Raw genomic sequence first — 17,450 nt, 5'->3', positions numbered from 1 at the left:
ATCTTTCATCAGTTGATTACCAGCTCCAATAGACATGGTAGTGTGAAAAATAAGTATTGTAGTACAGGGTGGCCTAGAATGGGTTAGCTGTCCCACGTACAAACCTGCCCAGACCCTGTGGGTATGTACATGGGGCAGCTAGCCCATGCTTCTGCTGCCCATATTACTGTGGCTACATTACTACTTTTTTGCATGCTTGATTTACCTCCCTCTCCATAGATGCAGATGGGGGTGCACATTTGTATCCTTCTGCATCAGCTGCTGCACACTACATGGCATTCATTTTCTGGTGGGGGCAGATACTGTTAGTCATTGTCCTCCCCGAACTGTTCCATCAATGGAGGACAGCCTTATGTCACACACAGTGATCCACAGCAGTCTGGCAAATCACTGTATCCCCAAACACCCCAGCCATGGTACCTTTCCTATCCTTATCTACCTGGCCAATGCTACCCACTTTTGGGGCTTTGGTGGCAAAGGCCATCAGGAAAAGCAGGGTTTGTGGATGCCTTGTGCAACTTCAGTTCCCCTCAAAGCAGGCAGGTACAGCATCAGGCCAGATGTTTTCAAGCAGTTTGTACAAACAACTAGTTCTCACAATACTCCTTTGAGGCAGGCTTTATCATCCCCATTTTATGGATGGAGCATCTGTGATGAAGATTACCTACCTAAGGCCTTACAACAAATTAGATGTGAGGTGGAACTAGAATAGAAGTGTGTGGTTCCCACACAGTGCAAGCAATTTTGTACTGAGGGTGGCCAGCCCCTGCTGCTGCTGGCTGTGCTACTGCAGCTATGCTTATATTTTCATCGTGCTAGCTTGATGAGAGCTAGCTTGAGTATGGCTGTTCAAGATGGGAATATCAGTGCTAGCTCCAAGTACAGGTGTAGCCTAAATGAGTCTCTCTCTGAGAGTTGGCTTTTCCTCAATAAGGTCTTAAAATTATAGAATATAAGGGCTGGAAGAGACCTCAGGAGGTCATCTAGTCCAATTCCCTGCTCAAAGCAGGACCAACACCAACTAAGTGATCCCAGCCAGGGCTTTGTCAAGCTGGGCCTTAAAAACCTTCAAGGATGTAGAGTCCACCACCTCCCTAGGTAACCCATTCCAGTGCTTCACCACCCTCCTAGTGAAATGGTGTTTCCTAATATCCAGCCTAGACCTCCTCTACTGCAACTTGAGACCATTGCTTCTTGTGCTGTCATCTGCCACCACTGAGAACAGCCTAGCTCCATCCTCTATGGAACCCCCCTTCAGGTAGTTGAAGGCTGCTATCAAATCCCCCCCACGCTTCTCTTCTGCACATTAAATAACCCCAGTTCCCGCAGCCTCTCCTCGTAAGTCATGTGCCCCAGCCCCCTAATCATTTTCATTGCCCTCCACTGGACTATCTCCAATTTGTCCACATCCCTTCTGTAGTGGGGGGGACCAAAACTGGATTCAGTACTCCAGGTGTGGCCTCACCAGTGCTGAATAGAGGGGAATAATCACTTCCCTCGATCTGCTGGCAATGCTCCTACTCATACAGTCCAATATGCCATTGGCCTTCTTGGCAATGAGGGCACGCTGCTGACTCATATCCAGCTTCTCGTCCGCTGTAATCACCGTGTCCTTTTCTGCAGAACTGCTGCTTAGCCAGTTGGTCCCCAGCCTGTAGCAGTGCATGGGATTCTTCCTTCCTAAATGTAGGACTCTGCACTTGTCCTTGCTGAACCTCATCAGATTTCTTTTGGCCCAATCCAGTTTGTCTAGATCACTAGGTCACTTCTCTCAAACATACCCACACTTACACCAATACACAAACTAATCAATCAATTTCTCTTACAGGCAAGCAAGGAAGGAGGATTTATTTTATTTTTAAATGCTTGTGACAGGGTCATGTTAAATGCATAGTGTAGTAAGGGGACTACTACCTCAATTCTTGGCAGTTACAAGGGCTGCCACTCTGAGACAGAGTGGGACAATTTACGTGAGGGAGATTATCTAGTAGGAAAAGCCACCACAAGATAATGCTCCAAAACTATGCCTTAGCATTTGGAAAAAAGCTAGAGTCAAAAATGTTGTAATTTTAGAAGTTTGATCAATTTCATATAAAATTGATCAATGATTTTGGTCATTCTGTAACTTCCAAACTTTAGTTTAAAAATAAAGTTGCTAGTGGTCTCAACTGCAGTCACTCTGGTACCTTGCACGGTCACTCAGTAATCTTTGGAGATTAGAAATCCATGTTCATTTCAATGGCAAGCTCAAAGATCTACCACTAGCCTCCACTCTTCTCTATTGGATAACAATTTATATTTAAGCATATGCTATGATTTAAAAGCACATCTGTCTTGCTTTCACAGAGAGCAATTCTGATCTCTTGACTAAACATACAATTACTGCAAAAATTATGTTCACTGAAGGTATGAAAGCCTTTCAGTTTTTTCCCCCAAAGTTTGTTTTAGGCATAAATAATCAAAGCATAAATTGTAAAACTCCTAGAAAAGCACCTGAAACCTTGAGTTTAATTTAGTTCTTGTTTCCCCACCCCCACCCCCCATCTTTGGCTGACTTAGAAGTAAGTGTCTCTATATGCATGCACTTCCATGGAGTAAGATAATGGATAAGAGGCAGAAAATATGTGCTAGTATTCATGAGGAAGGGAGTTAAAACGGAGACTCAGATTAGATCCATAATACCACTGTTTTTCTACAATGTTAGTCTCAATGACAGGCAAAAATTTATAAAAACTGCCGTATATGCACAACAAAAATGCTTGCAAAACTGAACTTCTGGATGAACTAACCTTAGGACTTCTGTAGATGGGTCTTTAGTTTGCACCAGAGAGGTGTAAGATTTAGTCCACACTCCACACTAGCATGTCATTCACCGACTGGCCTGTGTGGACTTGCTGTTGTGCACTAAGAATTCCCTAGGGCACATTAATGTAGGCCCATTTCAAACATTATGTCAATACATATTAGGGAATTTTTAGTGCACACCATCAGGGTGCACATGGGCTAGTTAGTCACGAATAAAAATTTATATTCCATGGACTAATGCACCATGTAGACAAGTCTTTAGTATTTAATGAGTTTCTTCTGGAGAGGAAAGCAAGGGTCTTGTAAGAATCTGTTACCTCTGAGAAGATTAAACAATTTCACGATTTCTAACGTAATTTATAGTGAAATTCATGTATTTTAAATTAGTCTTAATTTTATAATATTCATAATTAAACATTAATTCAAAATATCAATTACATTTAGAAGGTGCACTGTAAATATAACTTGTTTTAAAGATTTAGTTTTAATGAATTTTACATTCATTGTACTTATGCTACTCCAAATGTTAAAAAAAATATTGTTGAAAAAGCAATGGTTTACTATATTTGTGTCACAGACTGCATGAGGAATTGAAAGAAGCTGTTGAGAAGCAGCTGGAGGCCCTTCCTTCTGGCACTCTCTTGGGGAGTGATGTGTTTGCAGATGAAGAAATAGTAAGAAACCTTCAAGATCAGTTACAACTAGCCAATCAAGTGAGTGATTTTAAAACAGCTGCTACTTTATTTCTTTGGCTAATTCCTTTGCACATTGGGGAAATCATCATCAGTTGGTAAGAAATCACTCTTCAGAACTATTTTTTTTATTAGAAATATTAAAAGTACTCTGTACTGATTATTTTAATTTTTTGGTAACCTACAAACACTGATACTTTTGATTACCAGTCTGAAAGAATTCGGAGTTTTGCACTCAGAGTTTGTGTTTTGTACTAATACTTAATTACTATATTGATTTCTCCCTCCCCCTCCAATTCCCGACTAGAGAAAGGAAATAACGATGAGGCAGGATGGTAAAGCCTTTTTACATCCATTGAGAATACATATTGAAATTTTCACTAATCATTTTTGGTGAACACTGGTCAAAAAGATAGTAAATGTGAAATGAGAAACAAATTTGCATTGTTTGGAAGGTAGAAAATCAGAATCTAAAGCTAGAAAAGGCTAGATTCTCTAATATAAGATCATTACTATAACAGGCTGATGACCTCTGTCTTGTACACAAAGACCAAATTCTGCTGTTGCACAGGTGCAGCTCCTATAATTTCACTGGGTGCTGATCTATGTAATTGAGAGCTTATTTTAGCTATTTGAATCAAATAGGCTGGTATGTTGAATCAGAGTCTCAGAACTCTCAGTAGAAGCCACGTGTCGCTTCTAATTTAAACTTCTGAAAAGAACTACTCTTTTTAAAAGAACAAAAAAAAAGCAGAACCTATTAATCTGTTCAGATCTTTAGCATGACAGGGTCATGTTAAGTCACACTTTCTTGAAACATTTTCACTTCTCTAAAGTTGGTATTTTGTGAATAAAGTCACAAAATGGGACTTCTGGTTTCAGTAGTAGAATAGTGAATTGTCACTGAATTCATCCATTTAAACAAACAAACCCCATCTTGAGTCTGCTTTTTGGAGACCGGGAAGGAAGAGAAAACTGCATCAGGAGTCCTTCGATGAGATCCATAAAAGTATCTAGAGAAATAAAATTCTGACTTCCCTATGAAAACTACATCCCTACCAATACCAGCCAGAGCATAGTATAGCTGTGAGGATGCTTTGAAAAGCAGTGTGTCTCCTACGTTTATTCCGTAAAAGAGATATCTAGTAGTCACTGTATCTTGATGATGGTGAAAGAAGAGAAACAGGAAGTCACATTTACAAGAATTATATTAAGTTTCTTTAACATAAAGGAAAAGGTCCCCTGTTTTTAAAGTGTTGTACATTAAGCTAAACACGTTCTAGTAAGAGAATCTTCTATATAATCTTTCTTGTTTTTAAACCTTCTAGGAAAAAGAGCAAGCACTAGAGCTCTGGCAGACAGTATCACAGGAACTAGATCAACTCCATCAGCAGTACCAGGGGCACATGACTGAAGCACAGATTCATGTGGTAGAAAGGCAAAAGCAAAAAGTAATTTTGATTGTATTGTTTGTTTTGGCAAGTCATTGTAATCTGGAGAAATTCCAGAGCTGTAAGTAAGGCAAATTTAAAATGTTGTATATCACTACTTAGCTATCTGACACCAAAATGTATTATAACAATCATCTAAATATTATTTAATGGTCAGAGGCAATTGTAGATTTCAGGTGCCACTCTTTGTTCTAATCCATATCGTACAGGTAAGCTATATTTCATGTGTCCATTGACAATCAGATGGGGCATGCATATTGCAGTAGGGTGTGTGTGTGTATAAAGAACTACAATGAGCTAGAGCAAGAATCAGTCATGTGGTTCTTCAACACCCTTCAAAAATAAGTTCATATTTTTTAAAAGGTTCAGTTCATACCTCTGGCTGCACTGTTTAATTAGTGGTCTGTGGGCTAAATCGCAGCAGGGTGCTATATGTAGCTACCTGCTAGAAAATCCAAACTCAGCAAAGTGAATATGGAGTAGAAGGCATTGTTCATTTCCCCCCCCTCCCCCCCACATAACCTGTGAAAAAGCTGCTCTGCAGGTCCGTTGTGACAAGAGTTGTATAGAGGGTGTTCTGGAGTCAGGGGAGTAGTCCAAACATTTATGCATGTTTGCATCCTGCTAGGCTTGGTACCCATTTAGGAGGGAGGCATTATGTGACTGCTTAGAAATTGACCCTAAGGTTTTAGACCCCTTTTTTCAGTAGTAAATCTGTGATGTACCCAAAGATTTACCAGGTCAAATCCCACTAATAATCTAATTAAAATCCAAAAAATTAAAGTAACATTGACTGCATAAAACATAACATATCTAATTTGTTGAAATTGCTTTCAGTTGAACTTAAAATGCCTTTAGGATAATTACAAGCCCTTTATAATGATGATTACAAGCTCTGTATCTTCTATTTTAGGATCAGTTGGCTGGCTTTCAACAACTGACTGAGCAACTTCGATTAGCCAATGAGAAAACAGAGTTGGTAAGTGATTCCATCTGGACAATGCATTCATATTTTCAAACTATTAAATGGTTAGTTTATATTCTGTGGGGGTATCAGGGTACTGTACTTACCACAGGTGGCACCTACTCCTGTCTATTCTGGGGATTAGCTCTCTTGTGGGTCCGATGTCTCCTCTTGTGGTCTGCCTTCTCTCCATTGTCCTTTCTCTAACTCTGCGGCCCCTCTCTCCCTCTGACAACTGCAGTTTTCTCTTCATGACTCAGCTCTCCAGCTAGGTCACTGTGTGGTTTCCCCTTCTGGGGTATAGAGGCTCACTGGGCCTGCTATCCAGGCAATGCCAATGCACCAGTGGCTGGTAGGGGAATCCAGGCTTGCCCACTACTCCAGGTTCCAGCCCAGAGACCCTACAACATGCAGCAAAGGTCTGTTCAGTCTCCAACCTGGCTGCTCCCTACCCAGCTCTCACAGGCTTTCTTCTCTACCCTTCTCTCGTTTTCCATAAGGGGTCTACTCTTTCCCTTGGTTCTCTCCTTTCCTCTCTAATGCACAGAGAATGGCTATAGACTTCTTTACTGCAGCCATTTTTGATACCAGCTTCTGGGCTTTATACTAGCCCAGCCCACACCTCTTCACCTGAGCTTCATCTTCTAATGAGGGGTTGCTTCACCAGCCTAATGCCCTCCTGTGCGGCCTATCACTCTAATTGGCCCTTTCTCAGCTTCATTAACCCTTTCAGGATTAGTGTGGCATGAACGTCCCATCACAGGGGATCGCCAATAAAGGAAAACATAGAAACACCAGACATTACATGTCTAGTAACATGACACATAACATGCTGTCCTTGGATAATGTCATATAATTTACAAGCAATTGGACCTTATCATAAATTGTCTTAATTGGTGTTTTTTACTCTTGAAGAATACCTTACTGTATAAACTAGGTTGTGTTACTCCCTTCCCTAGTAACTAATCTAGTGAGTAGCCCATCCCAGAAAGCCTTACACATGAAATTGTCTTCTTCCTTCCCTCCTGTATCTACCTTATGAAAAGAGCATAGGACTTGTCCTATGTATAATGTGGAGCCTGTGTTATCCATGTTCTCCTTCTCTTTTCTAAACTTCAGAGTTTGTTTAATACAGATGGAAATATTCAAAAAACAGATTTAATCCTATTTCTAAAGTTAGCTAAACTTTAGTTTGATTACTTCAAAATTGTTGGCCTTTGTGACTTGACCAAGACCACAAATGGAGTCTGTCAGAGCTGGGAGTTGTCCTTTATTCTCAGTCCTGTCGGCAGTACTGACTTCGTACTGCTGACCACTCTTGGCTGCTCACCAGAGGAGTTTTTTCAGCCACAGACAGCAAGCTGGTAGGAAGCTTGTGCAGGTCTTGTGCAATCATCTGTAGCCTGTTCAGCACTGCCTTGTGAGAGGGTAAACTGATCTTGAAGACCACCAAAAAATCCAGTGATCTGTGGCTCTCTTTTGGATGCCAAGAACCATTCTTGGGTGGTTGTGGGGTAAACAATAATTTGTGATCTTTAGGAGAAATTGATGACAAGCTTTCACCCTAGTGTATAGTTTGCATTATGTTAAATTTGAGTCTTGAAAATGTGAACATCTTCTCAAGGAAAAGGCAAGAAAGTTATTTTGTTTCAAATGAAAACTAAGATTGTCCAGCACATTTTAGGTCTCCCATACCTCTCAGTGGTTTGAGCATTGGCCTGCTAAACCCAGGGTTGTGAGTTCAGTCCTTGAGGGGGCCACTTAGGGATCTGGGGCAAAATCAGTACTTGGTCCTGCTAATGAAGGCAGGGGGCTGGACTAGATGACCTTTCAGGGTCCCTTCCAGTTCTGTGAGATAGGTATGTCTCCATACTAAATCTATACATAATATAATTGTGAAATGTAAGGAACCCATATGACCCTGGCTTTCATTTAAGACCTTACATGATATTCTTTGGTGAACCAAGAATGTACATACCAGGATTAGAATATTCTCATAATCCCATTGGTATTGAGAGGTTCATGGGTCACAGTTAAGGCTATGTTTTAGTCATAAGTATTTTTAGTAAAAGTCATGGACAGGTCACGGGCAGTAAATAAAAATTCACAGCCCATGACGTGTCCATGACTTGTACTATATACCACTGACTAAATCTTGGGTGCTGAGGGGGAGAGGGCAGCCTGGGGGCGCTATGGGTGCTCTGGGGGGGCTCACAGCCCAGGGGCGCCTCGGGTGCTCTGGAGGGGTGGGGGTTGCAGTGTGTGGCCCGGGACCCCCACCAGTGCTGGAGTGGGCAGTAACACGCGGCCCAGGACCCCCGCTGCTGTGGTGGCCTGAAACTACCTCTGCAGCCGTCAGTACGGCTGGCCCATGGGCTATTGAAACTCCTCAGGCAGCCCCGGAGCCAGCCACGCCAGCTGCTGCAGAAGTCATGGAGGTCCCAGAAAGTCACGGAATCTGTGACTTCCTTGACAGACTCGCAGCCTTAGTCATCGTCCCATTATAGACTGAGGGTGTTAGGTATACTAGTGTTTTACCTCCATCCACAGACCATAATTAAAAATGGGATTTGGCTTTTTCCACAAAATATGTTTGATGCTTCTTTTTAAACTACACTAGTTAAATATTATAAAATGTCTGTAAACAGAAATAATCTGAAGCTTAAGTAATGTTCATATAATGTTTTGTGCTGTTCCAAATTTTTTTATATAACTTCAAAATAGTTATCTAGTGAAAAATATCTTTGGTTTCTATAGCAAATAGATGGCTTTCTAATTTAATCAAGCCATAATTTAAGAGAAGAGCTTAAACTGAGAGTTTGAAATTCTTTAAAGATAGTATTTTCTGTACCTCTAGTCACAGTAGTTAGTCTACCTTAACAGGATGCCTGATGAAAGAGTAAGTGCATTAATGAATAAGCCCATATAAAATAAGCAATAAATTGATTAAAGGGAATAAATGAATAAATCTGCATGCCTGCTTTCATTAGTGAACATACTAAGTGTCAGATAAAGGAGACACCATATAACAAGACTTTTCATTAAAATAGCCTTCAACAGAACAAGGAATATGTTACAATTCTTTCTTCCTTTTACAGACTAACCAACAATTTTTGAAAACAGTAACAGAACAGAATATGGAACTAGAACAGCTACGCAAACAACTGAGGTACAAATCAGAGACCCTTTTAAATATACCGTTCTATCTTATATTCCTTCTTGAGTCATTACTTTATCATTGGCCTTGTCTTCATTACAAAGCTGTTACTGATAATTGTCTTTAGCAATAGTTACAGTTCATCTTTGAATGTAGGTAAGAATAGATTCTGACGGAGCATGTTTTCTGCTGATTGTTGAATCCTGCACAGTGTATACAGAATACCATACTGTGTGTGTGTGTATATAATTTTATAACGTAGAAGATACTACTTCATATATTCACATAATTTACATATTAATTATATCTAGAGTTAAGCAAATCGCTGCTGTTGTCACCCCCTGCATCCATTAATACTGTGTGTGTTAAGCTTTAACATAGAGATAATCTTGGGGCTAACTTCGTACATTTAGAGTCGCATCCTCTGAGGTGCTCAATGCTCCCATTCTCTTAAGATGCTGAGCACTCTTTACTCCCATTTAGCAGATTTGAGCCCTGAGGGCCAGCCAGATATTTTTATTAGCATAGCATATTTGCACAAAATCTAGTTGTATTGGCAATAAATCACATTGCAACTTTTGGGCATCGTGAAGTGGGAGTATTCAAAGTACTCTGAACAACTTTAAAGTTTTATTGTACAACTAGGATAAGTCTTGTTTGCTTCATATATGTCATATACCATGGAGAGGTAAAGAGAATTATGTTTCTTAGGTAATATGGAATATAGAAAGGGGTGAATCTTAAATTGTTCAGTTTCTTTTAGGGTCTATCTCTTGTATGAATTCTGTGCTTTGTTCTCCCCACCTCTTCCTCCTATTTTTTTAAGGGTGTTTTTAGGGATTTCAGGGAAATGATTAAATTTCCATGGACCACCCCACAGATTTATTTAGGCTTGTTCTATCACTGGCACTGAACAGCCTATTTGGGGTACCATCTGAAGACATATTTATGAGTTTATCTTTTCTGGTAAGTCATAGTACTAACATTTTCTTAAGTTACTGTTTTTTTCCTCCTAACTTAAAGCTTACATTGCACAATTCTGTTAACTCTCTAGCCCTCTCAGATTATATTAATCATAGAATATCAGGGTTGGAAGGGACCTCAGGAGGTCATCTAGTCCAACCTCCTGGTCAAAGCAGGACCAATCCCCAGACAGATTTTTGCCCCAGATCCCTAAATCGCCCCCTCAAGGATTGAACTCTCAACCCTGGGTTTAGCAGGCCAATGCGCAAACCTCTGAGCTATCCCTTCCCCCCCATACATTGATTGGTATGGTGCTGTACATACCATAAAATGAAGGCAGTCCCTGTTAACATATATATTTTGTATTGTGTTCATCAACAAAACTGTCTCTTTAAAGAGTTGTTCAGAAACTAACATTATTTCAAAGTTTGTACTACAACAGTCTAAAAGCATGAAAATAATGTAAAAGAAACATTTATAAAAATGAAAGGTAAACCATAAGGAAGAGATGAGCTAAACTGTCTGAAGTTGAACTGAGGTTAGGAAACTTGTAATCAAATTAATTTTGGGATATCCTAGAAAATGGATTAGCCTTGTAGACCCTGTGGGGTTTTTTTTGTTTGTTTTTGTTTTTTTGGTAGCAAAACAACTATTTTCAGGATTTTTATATGGTACGGACCTCAGAGGTTCAAAGAAGCTTTTTGTTGTTGTTGCTGGGGTAGCAAATGCAAAAATAATACAGCAACCAATTTACTCCACATCAACAGACTGCATTACATACCGTTGACCTAAACTATTTGTCATCTATTTGTGGAGGTCAAAATCTTCTTTCCTATTGCACTGTCATTACTTCCAGCAAAAATTGTTGTTAGTTGAAAATTCAATCATAATAATATTATTTATATTACTGTAGCAGCTAGGGGACCTAGTCATGCACAAGGACCTCATCGTGCTGTGTGCTATACACAAACAAAACAAAAAGATGGTCCCTTCCCCAAGGAGCTTACAATCTAAGTATAAGACAAGAGACAATAGATGTCTACAGATGAACAGTAGAGTACAAGGAAACATTGAGACAGTATTAGTCAGTATGACAAGCAGTGGTCTCAGCACATCAGCAGCCTAATATGGCTAATTTTTTTTTGTAGGCATCACAGTAAAGGAGAGTTTTAAGGACAATAATGAGGTAGCTTGTGGATGTTTATGGGGAGCCCTCCCAAGCATGAGAAACATGGGAGGAAGTCTGAAGGTGTGTTGAAAAATATCCTGATTCGCCTCAAGGAAGTCTCTTGTAAATTACAGTGAAATTGACAAGAACCCTCCAGTCCCACTGCTCTTCCTCCCTGCCAACCCTGCCCCCCTATCCAGAAGCCAAAAAGGTGCTGTCTGCACCCCCGAGCTGGAGGTGATGGTGGACAAAAGTTTTATTGAATCTATCCTAAATTCAGTGGAATCTCTGTTCTACCAAATTAGAATTTTTTTCTTTGAGTGATGGTCCCTGTTGTATTCCACTGAAGGTTATGTGCCATATGCCCAGAGCCAGAGCTTTTAGAAGTAGTAGTGCCTGTTGGTTCTCATATGCATCTTTGATCTGCCTCCTGATTTCGACCAAGGGGATAAAGAGTGGGGTAGACCGACTGCACCCTCAGTTCCTTCTCACTGCTGTATGGTCCGAATCAGAGCTTCTGCTGTTCTCTTGTCCGTTGTGACACACTTTCAGGCTCTCCAAAAAGACTGTTTTATTCTTGTTTATAGTTAGCATTTTATTGTTTTTGTAATAGTTTTTACTATTTGTAGTAGTTTTCTTAGGATTTAAGGACTTTCTGGTGGTACTTTGGTGGTTTTCTGCCTACCCCCCTGCCTCCTGGCACCCCGGTACTGGATTATACCAAAAACACCGAGGTTCAAGATCTGTGCTTCCTACCCTCGCTTGTTTTCAATCAGCGATGAGTACCAGTGCTGCTTGGGGGAAACCCACGTCGTATCCAGGTGCAGTATCTTCCTCTCCTTCCCTGTCCATGCCTGGAAAGGCCAGGCTGTCCGTCTCAAGAAGCACCTCATAGAGGTTCCCATGAGGCCATAGTCGGATCCAGGCTGGGGAACACCCCCATAAATTGGCCTTACGAATCAAGGAGTGCGTCTCCTACCACAGAGCTCCAGTCCAGTTCCTCCGTACCAGCACTACGGATCCAGTGCCGGGGTCTAGCTGTGAGGCTCAGAAGCATGTGCACGAGCACGGCAGTAAGTCTTCCTCAAGATCCAAGAAAGACACTGCACCTTCCTTGAGTTTCAGCCACAGAGAAGTGGCGTGTTCCAAGGCCCACAAGCACGACAAGAAGTCACGTAAAATATTGGACCTGTCAGTCTCAGTCGCTGAGCCTCATGCCCCCTCTTCCTCACTACTGCTGAAACCATGTGAATCATCTGTTCTGAGACAGCCTTCTGCCTCCATTCCAGCTCCGTTTCTGTCTGTGGAATATGTGCTATGGACACCAGGGAGATTCAGATCAGCTCCTGGACCTTAACTGCCCTAGATGAGATGAGATCTCTGCATCCTCTGCTGCATTCGCCTCCAAAGAGACTCCACTCCCCTGCTTTAGACTTGCTGCCTTCAGGTCGTGTTCCTGAGCAGTCCTCTGTGACTCCCTCAGTGGCAGTGGCTCCGCCATTTGAACAGGGATCTGACTTCTCACAGTCGGAAGATTCAGTTGGTGCACATGGTCAGCTGGTCCCTTAGCAAGGGCAAGAGTATCCGAAGGCTCCATCAGCCCAGTGGCAATGTCCTCCCTTCCCTCAGCACAGGAGCCATTGGTACCCAGCTCCATGGGGACCGCCACAGCAACCGCCAGATCCATCTGGTTGGCCATATTGGGGATCTTGGCCCCAGTATCCACCTTTGGAACCTTCATGATCTGCCTGAGAGGAGTTCCCCCTCCCTCCCCCCCCCCCCCCCCCCCTATCTCACCACTCCAGCCTTCGACAGGTAGGCCTTTGGAACTGGGGTTGAAGGATGCACCAATCAGCCCAACTCCGACGGTCCCACCAGATCTGGAGCAGTTCCCCTCCTTTCTCCAGAGGCAGCAGTGTCCTAGAATCCTTTCTGCCTCTCCTTCCCCCTCCCCCCGCTCCCCGAACTACTGCCCGTTCCAGGAACTGTTAAGGAGGGTGGTTGCCACTGAAGGAGATGCAGGACAGCCAGCATCAGCTACTGGACATTCTGCATTCATCGGTACCAGCCAATCAATGATGCCATTCTCCCTCTGGCCTGCACCATCTGGCATACCCTGACAACTTGTGTGCCCACTCCAAAGAGGGCAGAAAAGTGGTACTATGTACGGGCGAAGGGTCTGAGTTTGTTTTCTCAATGCCCCCACCCAATTTCCTGATTATTTAGGCCATTACTAAGCAGGCCAGACAGCAGCACACATTCCACTCCAACTGACAAGAAGGGTAAGAAACTGGACCTTTTGGGTCGTAAGATCTTTTCATCAGCCAGCCTTCAGTTTTTCATCTCTAATTACCTGGCATTACTGGTATGTATGACTTTTTGAATTATGGCCAATCAGTGGAATTTGCGGACAAGCATCCCCAGCAGGACCATGACAGTTTCCAGGCTATTTTAGAGGAAGGCAGATGGGTTGCCAGGACAACACTCTGAGCTGTGGTAGATTCCGTGGACATATCTACATGCACTATGACTGCAAAGATTGTCATGAGGAGGGAATTCTGGTTCTCGAGGGAGATACAGAACACACTTGAGGACCTCCCTTTGATGAACCCCACCTCTTCAACCAGAAGACTGATGATTCTCTGCACTCACTCAGACTATAGAGCGACCCTACGGTCACTGGACATTTATACACCAGCACCCAAGTGCAAATTCTGTTGGCCAGCTCCTGCTCAATGGTACCAAGCTCCTCAGTTTTTCTGCCAGCAGTCCTACGAGCCTCCCCACAAGTGTCAAAGGACAAAGTTTCCCTCTGTTTGCATCTCAAGTTTCTGCCAAAAAGCGGTTTCCCATTTTCACCTCAACCAACCCATGTGCTTACCTGCCTTCTTTCCAAAGCCGCATACCTCAGAGAAGGAACACACCTTCACTCCCTTGATGTCCAAAGGGCCCTGGTCTTTTATCTGCAGAGGATGAAGTTGTTCAGACTTAGACTATTTGTTGCTATAGCAGATAGCCTGACCCTTAATTCTAAGTGTGTTTTGGGGTGCATTATGCTCTGTTATCAGGACTGTCTCCTCTCCTTGGGTAGGAGCCCATTCCACAAGAGCACAAGCATCAACTATGGCCGCGCTTCACAATGTGCCGCTCATGGACATATGTAGGGTGGCCACGTGGAGTTCAGTATACACCTTCTCTTCCCATTATGCTCTGGCACAAGATTCTGTGACGGATGCCTCATTCGGTGAGGCTATCCTATGTTCCATCATCTTCCTCACACCCTCTTCCTGACTAGGTACTGCTTGTCAATCACCCTCAGTGGAATACAATAGAGACCATCGTTCAACAAAGAAGAGGAGGTTACTTACCTGTAACTGGTGGCTCTTTGAAATGTGTGGTCCCTATCTGTATTCCAATCGTGCTCTCCTTCCCATCTGCTGAAGATCTGATTGATTTGTGGCGGAGAAGGAATTGAGGGCGTGGTTGGTCCACCTCGCCCTTTATCATCTTGGTTGAAACCATGAGGCGGAACAAGGGTGTATGGGTGGACTACTGGACACTGCTATTTTTAAAAGCTCCGGTTCCGGGCACATGCAGAATGCACATAACCCTCAGTGGAATACAGATAGGGACCACACATCTCAAAGAATCTCCAGTTACAAATAAGTAACCTCTTCTTCTGAAGGCCAGTTCTACTTATAGGTCTATGAACAATCACAGTTCGCACATGCTCAGTGATACTTCTTAGCTTTTTAGCTGCTAAAATCTCCAAAAATTCCATCAGCACAGGACATGTTTGAGTCTTTCACAGTTCCTTGTGCTGACCAGACTACACATATGCCATGTCCCAGCTTAAAACCACAGGGAAGAAACCAGACTTTCCCTGTAATAGTTGCTTTCAGCTACTCTGGGTGGGGCTAGGCATTGGAGCTGAGAACAGGGAGCCTATCTCCCACCTGGCACCCAGGTAATGTGGAGTAGGAAGCCATCTGATTCAAATGCAGAGGGGACAAAATCCAGACCTGGGGAGAGGGAAAGGAGTAGGTTAGGATAAGGAGCCTAGAGAGACTGAGAGCCAAGGCGGTGAGGAGGCTGAGACTGGTTGGTCAAGGAAACTGGCATTGGGAGACAGAGGGTAGGAAGAGAAGACAGACAAGCAGCAGAGTTGTGGGGTTGGAGTGGGATCTGGGACTGGCTGGACAAAGAGGCTCGGGCAAGGAGCCAGGGAGGGGGACACAAGCAACTTTAATTCTGGCATTTCCTTACTTTAGAATGCTTGACTTTGCAACCTTAGTGTTCTTTCAGCTGTAGTTTATTTATGTGTAAGGTTCTGTGACCAGTGTAAACTTAGCCCAGCACATTGGGTGGGGGGAAAGGAAGAAGGAATCTGTGTTTTCCCCTGTCCCAGGTCAGTGTAATAGCAGAGTTGCTTCATTCATTTCCACAGGGGAAAATGGCATAAGTGCCATCCTCTGGCGCTGCTCCAGTTTATCTTCCCCTTCCTACCGCATCCTAGCCAAACCTATCTACCTTCTGAAGCACGTAGGCTGAAATTTTTGAAAATGGCTAATGACTTGGGATGCCTAATTTGAAACACTGAAAATCAGGCCCCCTTTAAGGTAACTCTTGAACATCTACCTTCTGAAAAACAAACCCCTTTAAAGTGTCTCAAGTTGAGTACTCAAAAATTTGAGGAGCCCAAAATCATTAACTCACTTTGGAAAATTTTAGCCATGGAGTCCCCCACAAACCTTAATTCAGCAGTACAATGGCGTATGTATTTCCTCTTTGGTGTCCTCAGAATCTCTTCCACATAACAGACAATGGCGGCTGCTGCTGCTGCTGTCTATATGTGAAGGTTTACTGGTATGATTGACTTCATGCTGTTCTTAAAAAGCCCTGTTAAGTTCTGGGTGGTGTTTTTTTGTTTGTTTTTGTTTTTTTTCTTCTTCCTCTAATTCAGCTAACTATAATTAATTGAGTGGTTTCTTTATATTCAGGCAAGCCAAAGTAGATGTGAGAACAGCAACTGCTAAAGTTGATGAAATGACCAAGTTGTTAGTGGACCTTCAAGCCAAGATGGAGAGAAAGGTATTCTAGCATAACTGAAAGTTTTAGTGATTGTACTGTTACAAACATGAAACTTAAATTTACTTAAAATTGTTTGTTTCCGTATCGTGCATTTCATTTTTTGTGCTCAAGCAGAGTTCAGAAAAAATGTCAGAGTAATTGCTGTGATTTCTAGGAAGAAGATGTAGTATCTGCTCAGGAGAGAGAGGAAGCATCAGACAAACGCTTGCAGCAATTGCAGTCTAGCATAAAACAATTGGAGACGAGGTAAAGAGATGAATGATGTCATTGAATGTGATTGATGATATTTTTAGAAGAGACATGAAAGCAGAGGTTTTCTAAATGTCTGAGTTCTATAATTTTGAGTAATCTAGTTCTCCATTTCTTATGCAGATGATATTTATCCTAGATTACTCATGTTTTATCTGCTTCATTTCCCTACCCTCTGAGTAGCCTCTGGCTTCCTTCTTCTCACCTGAGTAAAGACTAGAAGACCACAGATCACTTGATCTTACTTATCAGTCTATGCATAGGTCCCAAGTTTCAGAAATTTTATTTACATCAGCTGGAGTGGTACTGCTAAAGCTCCAAACATCAGTTTGAAAGTATTCCCTTGAATTGGCCCCTTTTAGGATGCATACAGCCTTCCTCTATATTAAGACAAGTAAAAGCTGGTTTCAAGTATCAGTTTGGAACTCTTGAGACTAGTAAGGACACTGTAACAACACACTAAGGCAAACTTCTTTTCGGTGGTAAATGTCAGTGATAAAGATTTATTGAATATCTAATAAAGAGGATATTTTATGATATTTATAATGCTTTCAATTATAGCATTACCTACTAATGTACTTGAGGATGACTAAGGGTTTTTATTACAATATCTCTTCTTTCCCCTGTCCCTCCCCCTTTTATTGCCAAAGAGCTAATTTGGCTGAACAAATTAATTCTGGGCCAAAATTTTGCACTAAATTGTTTTAACCATCAAACATTTGTCAGATGACTTGATAACTGAAGTTTCTTATTGAAGTATTTATAGCTCTTCTAAGGTGATCGTTTCTAACAGATTCACATTTTTGTTCCTGCTTCACGGGTGTGACTAGCAGAATCACTGTAGCTAAAGAATCTAGCAACCAGCCAGTACAAGAGCACTGGCCTACTTGTAACAATAGGGGCTCTTATT

General features: G+C 42.2%; 1 protein-coding gene across 9 annotated transcripts in view; it reads left to right on the top strand.

Moving 5' to 3' along the window:
• SCLT1 (sodium channel and clathrin linker 1) overlaps nt 1-17,450 on the top strand; it is a 128,471-nt gene that overhangs the window by 17,110 nt on the left and 93,911 nt on the right. For all 9 annotated transcript variants that reach the window (XR_004645945.1, XR_004645944.1, XR_004645947.1 and 6 more), the window contains exons 7-12: nt 3,383-3,518; nt 4,826-4,948; nt 5,862-5,927; nt 9,011-9,081; nt 16,201-16,291; nt 16,446-16,537. Coding sequence is in view for 5 of the 9 variants with exons in the window: in XM_034772425.1 (XP_034628316.1) it covers nt 3,383-3,518; nt 4,826-4,948; nt 5,862-5,927; nt 9,011-9,081; nt 16,201-16,291; nt 16,446-16,537 (579 nt within the window). In the remaining 4 variants the exon portion in view is untranslated. The remainder of the gene's footprint in view (nt 1-3,382; nt 3,519-4,825; nt 4,949-5,861; nt 5,928-9,010; nt 9,082-16,200; nt 16,292-16,445; nt 16,538-17,450) is intronic.

This window comes from Trachemys scripta, chromosome 5 (genome assembly GCF_013100865.1).
Source record: "Trachemys scripta elegans isolate TJP31775 chromosome 5, CAS_Tse_1.0, whole genome shotgun sequence".
Classification (NCBI taxonomy): domain Eukaryota; kingdom Metazoa; phylum Chordata; order Testudines; family Emydidae; genus Trachemys; species Trachemys scripta.
The sequence above is the reverse complement of the archived record's forward strand: the minus strand, read 5'-3'. Positions and strand labels throughout refer to the sequence as shown.